This window comes from Micromesistius poutassou, assembly GCF_964030765.1.
Source record: "Micromesistius poutassou genome assembly, chromosome: 13".
In the NCBI taxonomy this organism is placed as follows: domain Eukaryota; kingdom Metazoa; phylum Chordata; class Actinopteri; order Gadiformes; family Gadidae; genus Micromesistius; species Micromesistius poutassou.
The window spans coordinates 13,579,999-13,595,144 of NC_140283.1; the positions used below are offsets into that span (position 1 = coordinate 13,579,999).

The 15,146-nt window shown below is 44.0% G+C and overlaps 1 protein-coding gene across 9 annotated transcripts in view; it reads left to right on the forward strand.

The window, feature by feature from the left end:
* Positions 1-15,146, forward strand: part of shank3a (SH3 and multiple ankyrin repeat domains 3a) — a 146,968-nt gene that overhangs the window by 117,812 nt on the left and 14,010 nt on the right. For all 9 annotated transcript variants that reach the window (XR_014637866.1, XR_014637867.1, XR_014637868.1 and 6 more), the window contains exons 14-17: positions 2,874-2,949; positions 7,839-7,921; positions 11,984-12,108; positions 13,034-13,169. Coding sequence is in view for 6 of the 9 variants with exons in the window: in XM_084477570.1 (XP_084333696.1) it covers positions 2,874-2,949; positions 7,839-7,921; positions 11,984-12,108; positions 13,034-13,169 (420 nt within the window). In the remaining 3 variants the exon portion in view is untranslated. The remainder of the gene's footprint in view (positions 1-2,873; positions 2,950-7,838; positions 7,922-11,983; positions 12,109-13,033; positions 13,170-15,146) is intronic.

Sequence of the window (15,146 nt, forward strand, 5' to 3'; positions counted from 1 at the left end):
AACACAACCTGTTCGTTCCACCGGAATGGAAAGAAATCGCTTCCTCTCTGTATGCACTTCCCATGCCTCCCAGTCATTATCAACAGAGGGTCTAGATAGCAGCTGAACCCTGGCTGAACCATACTCTGCATCTCAGGCTCACCTTTGGACTTGCATGACACCACACTGGTGCCAAACCTGCAGCTTTAGTTTCCATCTCAGCAGCACAATTGATGTCATTGAATTTGACTATTATACCACTGATAGTATTGTCTGTTTGGATCGCCTCCTGTGTGTGTGTGTGTGTGTGTGTGTGTGTGTGTACGTAGAGGGACACAGAGAGACTGAATCTCACAGATAGCGGCTGTTTTTGTTCTGTGTCTGCTTTTCCCGCCACTGTCCCCTCTGTTACCCTGACTCTATTGTGAGCGTTTTTAAATCCCATTTGGAAGGAAGAAAAAATCCCTTCTCTTCTATATAAATATATAGCTATAGGTACAGCTATAGTCATGACAATAAAGCAATCATATTTAATCAAATTGGATTGTGAAATAGGGGGAGAGAGTGTTAGAGAGACACACAGTCATACAGAGAGAGAGAGCGATAGAGAGACACAGATAGAGAGAGTTAGAGAGAGAAAGTGAAAGTGGGTCAGCTCTGTGTCACCTAGCAGGAGAGCTTGGAGAAACCTTGACAGACACATGATACACATGTGCAAGTGTGAACCAAGCCACACCAGAACACACCACACCACACCACACCATACCCCACAGTACTGCCTCATTGTCTTGGTCTGTTTCAGACATTTCAATTATGAACATAGTGGTTTGCAACTGGAATTGATTACCGCGTGGAGTGGGGACGTGTGGCTAGGCGAGGGGCGAACTTACATTGATTGTGACTGTGTGTCTTTCATCTGATGGACTTAGGTTGGACAGTGGACCTCTAAAAAAACAATTATTGCTAAATAGTCCCATAGTGTTTTTGTATATCTGAGATGTAACGGCGACCGGTCCAAAACCGGTACAAAACAGTTTGTACCGGTCACAGGGCATTGGCCCTGTGACCGGTACAAACTGTTTTGTACCGGTTTTGTACCGGACCTGACTGGCAATGGGAAATAACCAAGGTGGCAATGGGCAATGGGAAATAACCAAGGTGTGTGTGTGTGTGTGTGTGTGTGTGTGTGTGTGTGTGTGTGTGTGTGTGTGTGTGTGTGTGTGTGTGTGTGTGTGTGTGTGTGTGTGTATGAGCGAGTGTGTGAGAGAGTTAGACAGTGACTGAGTGACTGAGTGTGTGTGTGTGTGTGTGTGTGTGTGTGTGTGTGTGTGTGTGTGTGTGTGTGTGTGTGTGTGTGTGTGTGTGTAAGTGCGTCCGAGTATGTGTGCCTGTCTCTCCGTCTCTCTCTCTCTCTGTCCGTCTCTCCGTCTCTCTCTCTCTGTCTATCTGTCTCTTTCTCTCTATTCACACCCTCAACTGATCCACATAAAGCCCGGTCCCAGATGCTGTCGGGCTGATCCAGATTGGACCATGGGTTCCATCTGGTGCCAGGCATGCCCTTCTGTGTGGAATCACGGCGACAGCCCTGTCTATCTGTGGATTCCGGGGTTCTATACTGTCTGTACTCAGAGTCTGGGTTCAGCTTCCACAAGCCACCGTATAGCGTTATGGATCCTATAGGCACGGCAGCCGGCTGTTTCAAAGTCAATTTTGCACATTAGTGTGTGTGTGTGTGTGTGTGTGTGTGTGTGTGTGTGTGTGTGTGTGTGAATGCGTCCAGAATATATTCAGTCACCATGACAGACTTGATAAATTAGTTGCATTACCCAGTGACTGATAGTGCATATCATACTCACAGATACACAAACACACTCACACTCACACACACACACACACAGACACAAGCACGCATATATAGGGGGCTGGACAATTTTCAACTCCTGAAATAAAGACTAGTTGCTGTGATCAACTGTCTGCCCTGTAGTGTATCTGTCTCCCATATCCTCCCTAATGACATGTATCCGAATCCCCTGTAAGTTGCTTTGGATAACAGCATCAGCTAAATAGTACCATTAATATAGATACTACATCCCTACACATAGGTCAACATGCACTTTTAAACAAAGAGACAATCAAACACACTCTCACACACACATACACTCACACTCACACACACAAAACTCTGAAACACTATGTCCATTTGGTTATTTAGTTTGGCTTTGTTTAGTGTTTGTTTTATTTATAAGCTAGAAATGACGTTGTTGACTCTCCTTCTCCCATCTGCCGTCTTCGGCTGACCCCTGCTACTCTCCGCTCTCACCGTGGCCCCTCTCCTCCAAGAAGCTTGACACCCAAGACTGCACACTACAATCTGTCTCCTACCTCCTCCCTCCTTCTCCTCTATTATGACAGAACCTTTATATGGAACGACAGAACCACTAATGATTCCATCTCCAAGGCAACGCACTCTCTGCACACGCCTCAGCAGTGTGTGAGTGAGAATCGAAGCGGGAAAGATCCGTGCATTTTCTGGCTGGGGCTAATCACATAAGGTAGCATGAGCACAGAATTGAATGGGGGAGTGTACAGTCATCGTCTAAAGAAAATGGTACTCAGTGATAGACTCAAACGACATTTTTTTCAACTTTGTTTTTTGGGAGTTGCTCGAGTGTTTGTCAGTAATAGTGGTGATAATGATGTCTGAATGTGTTCTCTGTGGTTGTGTGTGCCATCGCTCAGACAAACACAGGAAAACACTGACCTCTTTTTAGTGGTCTGGTTTAGTGGTTTGGTTTTTTAGTGCAGAAATACAGATTTTTGTGTTATTTGCTCCAGGTTAGCACACGGAAGGTCTGATTTTTGTCACTGATCACCGTCCCTTTTGTGTGTTGCAGAGACGCGAGAGGACCGTACCAAGAGGCTGTTCAGACACTACACTGTGGGATCCTACGACAACTTCACCTCATACAGGTAGCTCTCTGCAGACAGCGTGCCCTTTTAAACTGGCTGGGTGCTTCCGTTTCACGCTTCAACACTTTGATACGCTGCTAAAGCCTCTTGCAAGAAAAGCATAGTTTTATGACCAGAGTGAGTTTTTCTTCTTATTTCCATTCTTAATAACGGCATGAAACGGACATGGATTTCTTACCTTGATAGCTCCTTTTTTTTAATCAAAATTAGTCGTTGCGTCAAGGATGACAACAGTTGAATGATATAGATGAGGCTGCATAATCTTCCATAGCCGTTCCTCACCACTCCATCTGACCGCCCTTAGTGCTGACCTCACAGCCTGCTTTATGAAGTCAATGGATTATCTCAAAGGAACAACAATGTACTCTCACTCCAACTTCAGGCACTGCCATTCTGCTGCCACCTAAAGGTAGCTGCCCAGTAATGCGGGACATGTAAAATATCAAATGTGTTGTGTAGGTGGGCTAATTACAGCGTGCATGTGGCTGTGTATGTGTGTATGTCGTTGCCTCCATTTGCCTCAAATATGTGTTTTTTTTCCAAATGCACAGTATAACTCAGGACCTGTCTGGACATTTAAATACTTTCGACAGCACAGGGTTGACTATTTTATGAACACAATATAAAATAGAAATATTCAAAATAGAAATAAACAAAATATATATAATAAGACCAAGCAGATGCAATGGTGATCGCCCAGGAGCCTGATGGCCTGTGAGTAGAAACTGTTTGTAGTCCATGGCTGAATACTCCAGTAATGCCCCCTCCCGCGGCTTCCTGTCCACAAAGTCCACAAAGATCTCTTTGATTTTGCAGACTTTGAGAGAAATGTTGTCCTGGCACCACATAGCCAGGCCATTCAAATCTCAATAGGCGGTCTCATGGCTGTTTATGATGAGACCCAGGATGCTGGTGTCCTTTTGCAAATCTGATGATGACACCCGAGCTGTGAGTTGCCACACAGTCATGTGTAAACACAGGAGTACAGGAGGGGACTTAGTACAGAGCCCTGAGGCACTCCAGTACTCGGGGTGAAGACACACATGCTTATGTTGATGCAGTCCTGTATGCGTGTTGCGTTTTTGTTGCGTTGTGCACACTTAAGTACATACAAGTTTGTTTCTGCTTAAACATTGGACTAGTATTTGCACATGTGTCTGAATTATTTATCTTTCTGTTTACTACTTATACTGAGACTTGTTCCATGTGAAATGTTGGACTGAAATACAGCCATCTCATGGTGTTTGTAAGTGGGCCCTGCAGACCAAGTGTTATCATGCAAATGCTGTTTAAATGCCAGAGAAGGGAAGTCTGAGAAACCAAGCTATCCTGAGGGAGAGCTCCCATTATATCCAACCTCTTAGCCAGAGAGTTTAACAATTAGCCAGCCTTTTAGAGAGGCCAGGTTAATAGACCCCAGTTTTTCAGTTCAGTTCTGATTAAATGCCACTTTCATGAAAGGTTTGCCAAATGTGGATCCAGGTTTGGCCTGCTATGGTGTGGGTACAATACTCAGGAACTGAAATATGAATGCGCTAATGTGTGTGTGTTCATGTCATTGGTGTGTACAGCAGATTCCACATAATGTTGTTGAATGGATGAATGTTACAGAATCCCAAAACATGTTATCTATATATCTATATATATAATCTCTCTCTATATATATATATATATATATATATATATATAGATATAGATATAGATTACATGATTTGGGATTCTGTAACATACATACATTCAACCACACTATTTATATATATATATATATATATATATATATATATATGTGCGATATAGGGATTACAGAAACATACAGATTCATCAACAAATACAGTTGAAGTTGGATTCAGGAAAATACAACTGCTGAAGGTATACTGTTATTTTGAGGCAGCATTTCAGTTGAGGTTTTATCCAGATTTATGTCGGTAAGCAGACGATGGCGTAAGTAGTGAAAGAGCAACATTCAATAAGTCGCGAAGGTAAGTGTAGGAGGGGGTGTTATTTTTGTGGAGAATTCAGCGGGGAAATAGTGAAATCTGTGTTCAAATGAGACTCTCCCTCTGTGTACATTCTAACAACCGGGACAACTGCGACAACTGGCAACCGAGCACTTCATTTTGATTCACAAGTGAGGGCTTAGGCTGTGTTCCAGTCACTACAAAAACACCCCCTATACGAAATATTGCTCCGCACTCAGAATTCAAAATTATCTCACGGCCTAAAAATGCAGCCAATATATTCACACAGCATTCTAACTGCCCACAATAGTCTCTAATTGGCGTGGAAACATAGAATCAAAACCTGTTAATTAGTTTGTTTGTCGGCACTATTGGAGAAACATACAGTTTGTATGTGCTCACTTGTGTTGGACAGTACAGCTATGGGAGCTTCTAAACACTGGAATATAATGGATGTCAATGGCTCACCAAATGCCCTGTTTTGTAACCTTCCTACAATATGAGAGGGGTGGAGTTTAAACACAATTCATGGCTGATTTACAGTACATCTCGACATAAACTATGTCAATAATTAACCTGGGGTCAAACTTCTACCTGCTACAGTCTCTGCAGCAGGTATGTTTTTCGGCCATTTCAATCACCAAGTCAATCAGAGCTGTTGGAGCTTGTTAGCAGAAGTCTGGAGAGCGCACCACTGCTGAGCTCATTAACCCCAAACATTGTGCACTGCATCAAAAATAGCAATCAGTAGAACAAACAAGACAAAGCTGTAGTGTTTGATTAAAAACGCCTAACAAATAAACGCACAAGATTGTGATGAACTTCACAAGCTGTAATGTAATTTACCACATGTGGGCTTTTTTTTGCCAGTCGACATTTTGTGAAATGAACGCAGAAGCCAGCTGTTTGCGAAGAGGTTTGGAAGATGACTGTACATGTAGTTTTGTATGTGTACTATTTTGAATTACATATTGTCTCCACTCACTCCAATCTACATCTCTCTCGTTGATTAGAATACAAAAGATAAACAGTTCTAGAGTTTATTCCTTGAGGTTGTTGCTTAAAGGACTTGGTTTAAGCAGGTTCTTGAAATGGTTTAAGCAGGTTCTTGAAATGGTTTAAGCAGGTTATTGAAATGGTTCAAGCTGTTTCTTGAAATGAGTTACACAGGTTCTTGAAATGGTTAAGCAGGTTCTTGAAATTGTTTAAACAGGTTCTTGAAATGGTTCAAGCAGGTTCTGGAAAAAAGGTTTGAGCAGGTTCTTTAAAAGACTAATGCACAAGGTGGGTTTGTGCATTATTTTAATACTATATAAGGTTCCCACCAGATTTGTGGAGATTATTGGGTGCTGGACTGAACACCTAATATGCCTTGCATACACGATGCAGCAGCCTCATGAGACAATACAGATCACGTTCTGTTCACATTCTGTTTCTCTCTGCAGATCGGTCTGCACTTGATCCCTTTCAAAGCCTTTGCCAAAAGCTAAAAAGCTAGGACCAATCAGCACTCGGGGGAGGAAGCTTCAGTTCATGATTTACTAGCACCGCAGTCTGCCAAATAAAAAAAAAAGATGGAGAGACCCAAGGAAAGTGTAATCAAAACAGTTTTTATCAAAAATAGACTGTGTTAAAGCTAGGGGAGGCAATTTATTTTAGAAGCATATTTTTGGCATGTTTGTTTAAATTCTCTTTGCATCCTGACAGCGATCAATAAATCAAATTCTCTGACCAAAAGAAAGATACAAACCCGCTATATATTGCTGTCGCAGGCCAGTAATATTTTAGATTAACATTTAATTTGAAATTAAATGATCAGATGGCTTACCTGTCTGTCTACCTTCTTACTGGGCTACCTGCCCGTGCACTCATTGCACCTGACCGGATTGCTAGCGCGCTAGTTATGTGTTTTGGGGGAGTAGCTTTAGAGGGAGGCCTGGTCAGGGTTGGAATATTTTTGGTCGGCTACTTTCAAAATATAGAAAATAAAATCAACTTTACAATAAGGATTGACAGAAATCTGCACACAAGGCTTTTCTCATATTAGAATATGCCTTTGCTTTACTGCCAACCGGATTCAGCAATAGCGAAGGGAGCATGAGGGTCACTCTGATTGGCTGGAGTTTTGTGAGAGCGAAGTAAGGCCATGGCCAAATTTGGCAATCGATTGCTGCCCATCCAAAACCAGAATGATATTCATCCGGAACACAAACATGTGAATCAGGACGGTCTCAGGAGGCTGCCGAAGCAGAAGGGGCAGAACTCAAACCCTTACCCTAACCATAACAGTTTTTGATTCAGTCAGACATAATGTTTTTGGCATTGGACTGTATATAGCTCTGGAAGGTAATTAACGTTTATCAAATCCGTATGTTAAGCAAATCAAATCATCATTTTTTTCTAGCTTTCTTTTTTAAACCAAACCAGTTCCTTCTGTCACCCTTGGCGAGAACACGCTGTGAGTGAGGCTGTTGGTCTTGCTCCGTTCTCCTGGTCCTGCTGTCCTCGTCCCACCTGATGATAGCACACGGTATCTCTGTGTGGTATCATCAGGTGGTATCTACATGCTTGCACTCTCAGCTTTGATCCCACAGCTAGTACACTCACTCACACACTTATATGTGCACACATGCACATGCGATGGGGAATCCTGAGCTAGGTTTCAAGGCTTTTAAGCTGATTGGGTCATCAGAAGAATAGATACAGGTGACTTTGTGTGTATCCATTGGTGTGTGTCAGTGTGTGAGCATGTATGTGCACGTCTGAATTATCCCATCCCCTATGTCTCACTCTCTCTCTCTCTCTCCCTTCTCTCTCTTTTTTTCTCTCTTTTCCCTCTCTCTCTTGCTCTCTTCCCCTCTCCCTCCCCGTCTCTCTCTCTCATTGTCATGAATGTGTTGAGGTAACGCCGTCTCTCCCTATGTGTTCCAGTGACTACATCATCGAGGAGAAGAATGCAGTCTTACAGAAGAAGGAGCACGAAGGCTTCGGTTTCGTGCTGCGGGGAGCCAAAGGTGAGGTTCCCATGGCGACCTGATCACTTGCCCGATGTGTGAGCTGCCACTGTGTGTGTGTGTGTGTGTGTGTGTGTGTGTGTGTGTGTGTGTGTGTGTGTGTGTGTGTGTGTGTGTGTGTGTGTGTGTGAAAGCGAGTTGTAAGATTGGCGTTCTTAGTCACATGGCACATTTAATTGATCATATGATCGGCGTCATGCTTTTATCAACAAAACCCTCATTAACTCAAATGGACTCAGTGGCCTGTGTGTCTGTGTGTTTCTGTGTCTGTGTTTTTGTGTGTGTTAGTGTGTGTGTGTGTATGTGTGTGTGGCCCCTGTTGTGGCGTCCTCCTTAGCTGAGCTGTCAGCTTGCTGTCCCATCTGTTCCGTGGACACGTGCACACAGCATTCAGCTTTCAGAGAAAATCACTCGCCTTCTCCTCATATTTTCACATCTCTTTTACTTCTGTCAGCCTCTATTGCTCTTTTCTGCTCAGATATATAGAATTCAGATACTCATACAGATGATCTTATTGATTCCAGAGGAATGTATTTGTTACATTTGCTCAGTGCAAGCCAGAAAGGTCAAAGTAAAAAGAAATACAATAAACATATCTAGAATCTAACGCAAAATACAGCATTGATATAAAATATTATTATTACAGATAACATATGCATCTAACCAGCAGAATTGAATATCATTATTTTTTTATATAAAATCGAAATATATATTAAGCTTAAGCTAAGTAAAGTAAAGTAAAGTAAGTGACTCTAAAATAAAGTCAAGTGTCCCAAGTGTATTGCAGGCCTATTGCACGTATTACATAAGTGGTGAGATGGCTGTGTTCAAAGTGACCGAGCTAATTTGACAGTGCAGAGTTCAGAGTGACTCACTTCCTGTAGGGAGAGGAGTTAAAGAGATTGACGGCCACAGGACTGAATGATTTCCTGTGGCGCTCCCTGGAGCTCCTCACTGCCAAGGCTCTGTGGCTGAATGCACTCCTCCGTTCAGACAGCACTCTGCGGAGCGGGTGGGAGTCATTGTCAAGAATAGAGCGGAGTTTGAACAGCATCCTCTTCTCTGTGACGGCTACACCGGTCGACGAAGCTGATGCATCCAACCACTGCAGGGTCATCAGAGAATCATTGCAGGTTCTGTTTGGTGGACCAAGTCTGCTGTGTACAGGATGAAGAGGAATAAAGACAGGACCGCCCCCCTGTGGCGCTCTAGTGTTACCGTCTCCCTGTATCGCCCTGGGTATCTTCCCCAGCAGGACAAGCTGGATGGTGTTGGAGACACTGGAGAAGTCACAGGAAATGATTCTCCAATGGCCCCGCGGCTGGACCTGGACCCTGTCTTCCAGATTCTTTCTGTAGCTGCCCTTCCCCACTTTGATCTTCACAGATAGATCTCTCTGTACGCTCACCTGAACTCCGCCTACCTCTCGTTCAGGAGGGTCTCGAGCTCTTTGGTGATCCAGGGCTTGTCGTTGGGGCAGAATTTGACGTAGTCTATGATGCAGTCATGGCTGTCCTACCCATGCGGCACGAAGAGATCCTCCCAGTCATTGGTTCTCGAAGCAATCCTTGAGGTCATCGCTGTGCTCCTCAGACCACCTCCCCATAGTTAACATTGGCTCTAAGATCCTCCTCTCTCTGGCGGAGCAGTGCATGAACGGAGGGACGGCAGGACCAGTCCTGTGCAGTGATGACGTCCCCGGAGATCAGCCATAAAGGCTGAGGGGTGCAGAGTCTGGTGTCTGGCTGTGACGGAGTGTGTGAGGTCACCTCCGGTCACAGCATTGGCCGAGGGGGGGGGGAAGGTAAACAGTGACCATAATTGCATGCGTGAACTCCCTGGATATGTCGTTTGAACGGAGCCCTACGGCTAATAGTTCAATGTCCAGGCTGTAGATACGCTCCTTAGTCACAGTGTGACCCAGGTGACACCATCTGTTGTTAATGAAAATGGCATTTCTACACGCCTTGCCTCTTGCCTTTTTCAGTGTTGTATCTGTCTGCCTGGACAGGCGGAAGGCCGTCGATGGTAACAGAGGAATTAGGAATAGTTTCATGCCGCCACGCCTCAATAAAACATGTGACACTACATTCGCCAACCTCAGTCCGATTCCTCACCAGGGCTGCCAGTTCGTCCAGCAAATTCTCCAGCGACCCCACGTTGTCAATAACAATGGAAGTTTGTATCTCCTCTTAGCATCTCTCCAGGTTTTCCGTGGTGTTTAAATCCCTCTCGGAATTTACCACAAAATATCAACCCCTTGTGTCTTATCGCCATGGAAATAGTGAAATATCCCAGATGGCTATTATGTGCCAGCAGGTGTGACAAAAATTTTAAAAATCTTCGTAAACACAATCCTCTTACCTCCTCTTACCTCACAGTTTGCAAGTTACATGGTAAATGGACTGTATTTATACAGCGCTTTTCTAACCAGTGGCAACTGAAAGCGCTTTACAATATTGCCTAACATCCACCCATTCATGCACACATTCACGCACCAACAGCGATGTCAACCATGCAGGGCAATAGCCAGCTCATCAGGAGCAGTTAAGGTTAGGGTATCTTGCTCAGGGACACTCTCGACATGGCTAGGAGGAGCCAGGGGTCGAACTAACAACCTTCCGGTAACCAGCCAACCCCGCTCTACCTCTGGAGCCACATGCCGCCCACATGCTGCCATACACATCAACACACAATGCATCCAATTCAAACCAAAGCACAGCTGCACAAGATGTTGTTTAATCTTATAATTGTATTCTATGAGTGTGTAAGTGGGAGCTAAATGCAGCTGATAATACCATCTTGACTGTGGCCCAATAATTGGCTTCCTCCTGGCTCACATGTCCTTTTCAAGACACAGAAAACTAGGGTTGGGATCACGGTAGGAAGATATCACACCTCATCATGTTGGGCGAATACAAATCAGCCAAATCACCAGAATCACACAACTGTGAAAACTTTGTGTGCCATTATCCACCTGCACACTCTGTCCACGTTGCTAATGCACATCCCTGCTTCCAGCTCAGGAAGGTTACCATGGCGACCACTTATGGGCATCCTTTCTTGTGTTTGTTTTACTGCGCATTACTGCTTCACACACACACAAACACACTGCCTTCATGTGTGTGCACACACACACACACACATTCACAAAGAGACACACACATATTTCCACAATTATAGTAGCATAGTTGGACTGTCTCCCAGATGAAATTGACTTTGTAGCTGTGCACATTGTGTATGTGTGTGTGTGTGTGTGTGTGTATGTGTGTGTGTGTGTGTGTGTGTGTGTGTGTGTGTGTGTGTGTGTGTGTGTGTGTGTGTGTGTGTGTGTGTGTGTTCAAGCATGCACGCGTGTGTCCGTGCCTGCCTGCCTGCTTGCGTGCATGTGTGTGTGTCTCTGTGAATGTGTGTGTGTGCACGAATATTCAGAAAGTGATTAGTGTACAACTTCTTCACAGTGGGATTTGATCTCCTCGCTATGGTAACAGAAAATATGTGGCAGTGGGTGTATAGTGGGTTCATAAAGCTCTGTTTTTATTATAACATTCAATAGGACAGATAACACAGCAAATGGCTACTACACGTTCCTTCTAAAACTGTAACTTAAGTAGAGATATGAGCAAATATATTATTGTTTAAATTTCAACCTTATCTCTCCTTACTATGTGTGCAAGAAAGTCCAGCAGTATTCAACAAAGCCGTAAATGTACAATATACTACATAAAATCTGCATGATCCAGTCTGCAGTGTACTTACAATGTACAGTGAATTTATATTTCTGGTGGACGGACCAGACCATCCAGACACATTGTGTGTTCACATAGCATAACATAATGTGTGTTAAGGTGTGTTCACATAACATAATGTGTGTTAACATAACATCACGCGTGTTAACATTACAAACATTTGCTAATGTGTGTTCACGTAACATGATGTGTGTTATCCTGTGTTAGCATAACAAAAATGTGTGGTAGCATAACATAATGTGTGTTAACATTACATCATGTGTGCTTATGTGTGTTAACTTAACATAACAAACATGTGTGTGTTCCCCGGCAGCTGAGACGCCCATCGAGGAGTTCACACCCACGCCAGCGTTCCCTGCGCTACAGTACCTGGAGTCGGTGGACGTGGAGGGCGTGGCCTGGAGGGCGGGTCTTAGGACAGGAGACTTCCTCATAGAGGTAACTCACTTCTAGGACCTGGTAGGATGGACGACCAATTAGGGCGGCTAGATTATGGAAAAAATCATAATCACGATTATTTTGGTCAATATTGAAATCTCAATTATTCAAACGATTATTTTTGAGTTTGAAAACATGATGCATTTATTCATAATTTCTCTCCAAAAAAAAACACTTTGTAAATAAGAACTTTGAAATTTCCCCTTAAACAAATACACAAAATGGTCAATTAGAAAATAAAGTCCAGATATGAATCCAGCTGTTCTGCAATTTCTATAAAAAATGAAATTAAAATTAAAATAGTTTCAACTCGATTATATTAGTTTGGTGATCGTTTCACTCTGAAATCGAAATCACGATCAAAAAATTAATTAATCGCCCAGCCCTACGACCAATGGCTAACGCGATGACCATGCAGTCGCTTCGACGCAGTCTTGAACCTGTTTTGGTTCTGCGTCTGGTTTACGTCGGGTTTACGTTGGGTTTAGCAGACCAATCACAACCCTTGCTGCTGCGTCGCCTCGATGCAAGGTTTCAATTTTAGGTGCACCTCAGGCCCTTGCGGTGGACGCAAGGAGGGTCCGCAAACCCTCTTGCGTTGCGTAGACGTGGAACCATACCTAGTAGCCTTTAGTCTCCCTGCTAAAAGTAATTATGATGTCGGACGTTCTACTATTATCAGCTTTAGTTTGCAAGTATGCAATTTGGGATGCAGGCCTTGTGTTATGTTTGTTATGTTTTAACATAACTTCATGTGTGTATGCATGGATGACTGTATATATGTATGCATGTATGTATGTATGTATTAATGCATGTATGTATGTATGTCCCTGCGTGCGTTTTTGTGTGTGTCTGTGTGTATACATATGTATTTATGTGCTTGTGTGTGTGTGTGTGTGTGTGTGTGTGTGTGTGTGGGTCCTAGGTGAATGGGATGAATGTGGTGAAGGTGGGCCACAAGCAGGTGGTGTCTCTGATCCGCCAGGGGGGCAGTCGGCTGCTCATGAAGGTGGTGTCAGTGACGCGCAAACCAGAGACTGAGGAGGTGGTCCGGAAAAAAGGTGAGTTGCGGGGGGACGGAGTTGTATGTGTATGTGTGAGACACAACGTCACAAGGCATCACGCCCCATTGACTTTGTATTGGAAACAACAAATGTGGCGCAAAAGGTTGATAAAGCATTGCTTATCTTTGAAAGGTGGAATTGTGTGTGTTGTCTCTCATTGAGGCCACTCGCCTAGGGTTGCAGCGGTTATTTTTAACGTTTAAAAGTCAGGATTGTTGTATCGTGCTCCTGTCAAGATGCATTGTGGGTAAGCCAATTGTTTGCACCACTGAATTCCGCCAGAATAGTGGCACCATACGGGATCTTTTAAGCTGAATTCACACTTCTGCCTACTTCACATCGGGACGCAGAGACAAGACTCAGCTCTTTGCAAACCTGCCTGCATCAATACTTCCAAATCCCATTAACATGTTTAACGGGTTTAATCGTTCTTCAACCATGCGATAAAGATGTTGCAAAATCATTCAAACGGACAGCTGAAAAGTACTTGGTGTGTCGCCACCAACTCAAAATACAGTGTTTTGATTTCGCCTGGTGCCTTCATTTAATATGTCTCGCGGTAGGAAACCAAACAATACATAGCGCATGCTCTGCGCTCAACCAATCAGCAATTACTTGCCAGGAGGACCCCCGGCAGAGGAGTGCAACGTGTTGTTGAGCTCGAGGATAACTGCACGTCTTCGTCTATGAGGTCATCGACTGGCAAAAGGGACTTCTACGGTCTATGAGCAGCCACCGTGGTTCTTCCCATACGTGGCCGATGCAGAAGTATGATTTGTTCTTTAGCGTACCGTTGGTTGCACACTTTGTGTGAATACGATTTTAGATCAACTTCATACTATTCTCTATAGTTCAGTTTGGGACTCATCCACAGACCTTTGTCTGTGGGTGCTTGTCCCAGAGCTTTCCACATAGACACTGGGTGGATCTTTGATGTGACAAGAAGATATAACACACACATACACACACACACACACACACACACACACTGTGTGTGTGTATGTGTGATATAACACACACATACACACACACACACACACACACACACACACTGTGTGTGTGTTGTCATCTTGTCGGATCAAAAGTCTTAGCAGTCTTAGCAGGCGCTTCATGTTGTGAGTACAACATGAAGAACTCCAACCACAACAACACCTCTGTACCTGAGTGGATGAAGTGGGAGGGTGTGTCGTGTGAGGAGAGTTGCTGGTGTGATTACCAGTCCTGACAAGTCCATCTCTATGGTCCGTTGGGAGGTGTGTGTTGTCTCTGGTAGACAAGTTGTTTGTGCCACATGGCACCCTGCTGTATCCTCCTGTGGTTTCCATGTCAACCGTACAGGCCACCATTCCTTAGCCCAGCACACCACAACACACACACACACAAGCCTTCAGCATTTTGCATTTGTGTGTGCTTGTTTGGGTGGGTGTGTGTGAGGGGGGGTGGGGGGCGCTGTCTGGCTGTCTATGGCTTTCCTTCATCTGTCTTCTTCTTTATTGTCTTTTGGCTTCTCTGTGCTGAAACACACCTCGGTGTGTAAGAATGTTAGTCGAATTAGTTGCAGATTTCTAAATAGAGCTTTAACCTTATCAACAACGCTTCTTGAATTTTAAAGCAAGTGTGTATTCTAGCAACCTACTTTAGCTTTAGGTTTCTTATCGTTGTTACTCGATGTTGTTCTTTAAGTTCAAGTAAGTTAACAGTTCGCCATTCATTAAAGACGTGTCTCTTGGGCGTGTCTGTTCCCCCTGACCACCGGCGTTATAGATAAGACCAGAGTTAGACGGGAGAGGAGCCTGATGAGAGAGATAGCGGTAGATAAGGCGATTAAAGCGTGCGTCAGTACACATTGGCAGAGGAGATGTTGCCGTTGTGTATTGAAATACTTTGTGAGGGATTTCAGCCAGGTGGATGGAGCAGATTTCAGCAGGAAGATAGAGAGATTGACTGCGTCTGGGATCTGAGCTAATGAGGATA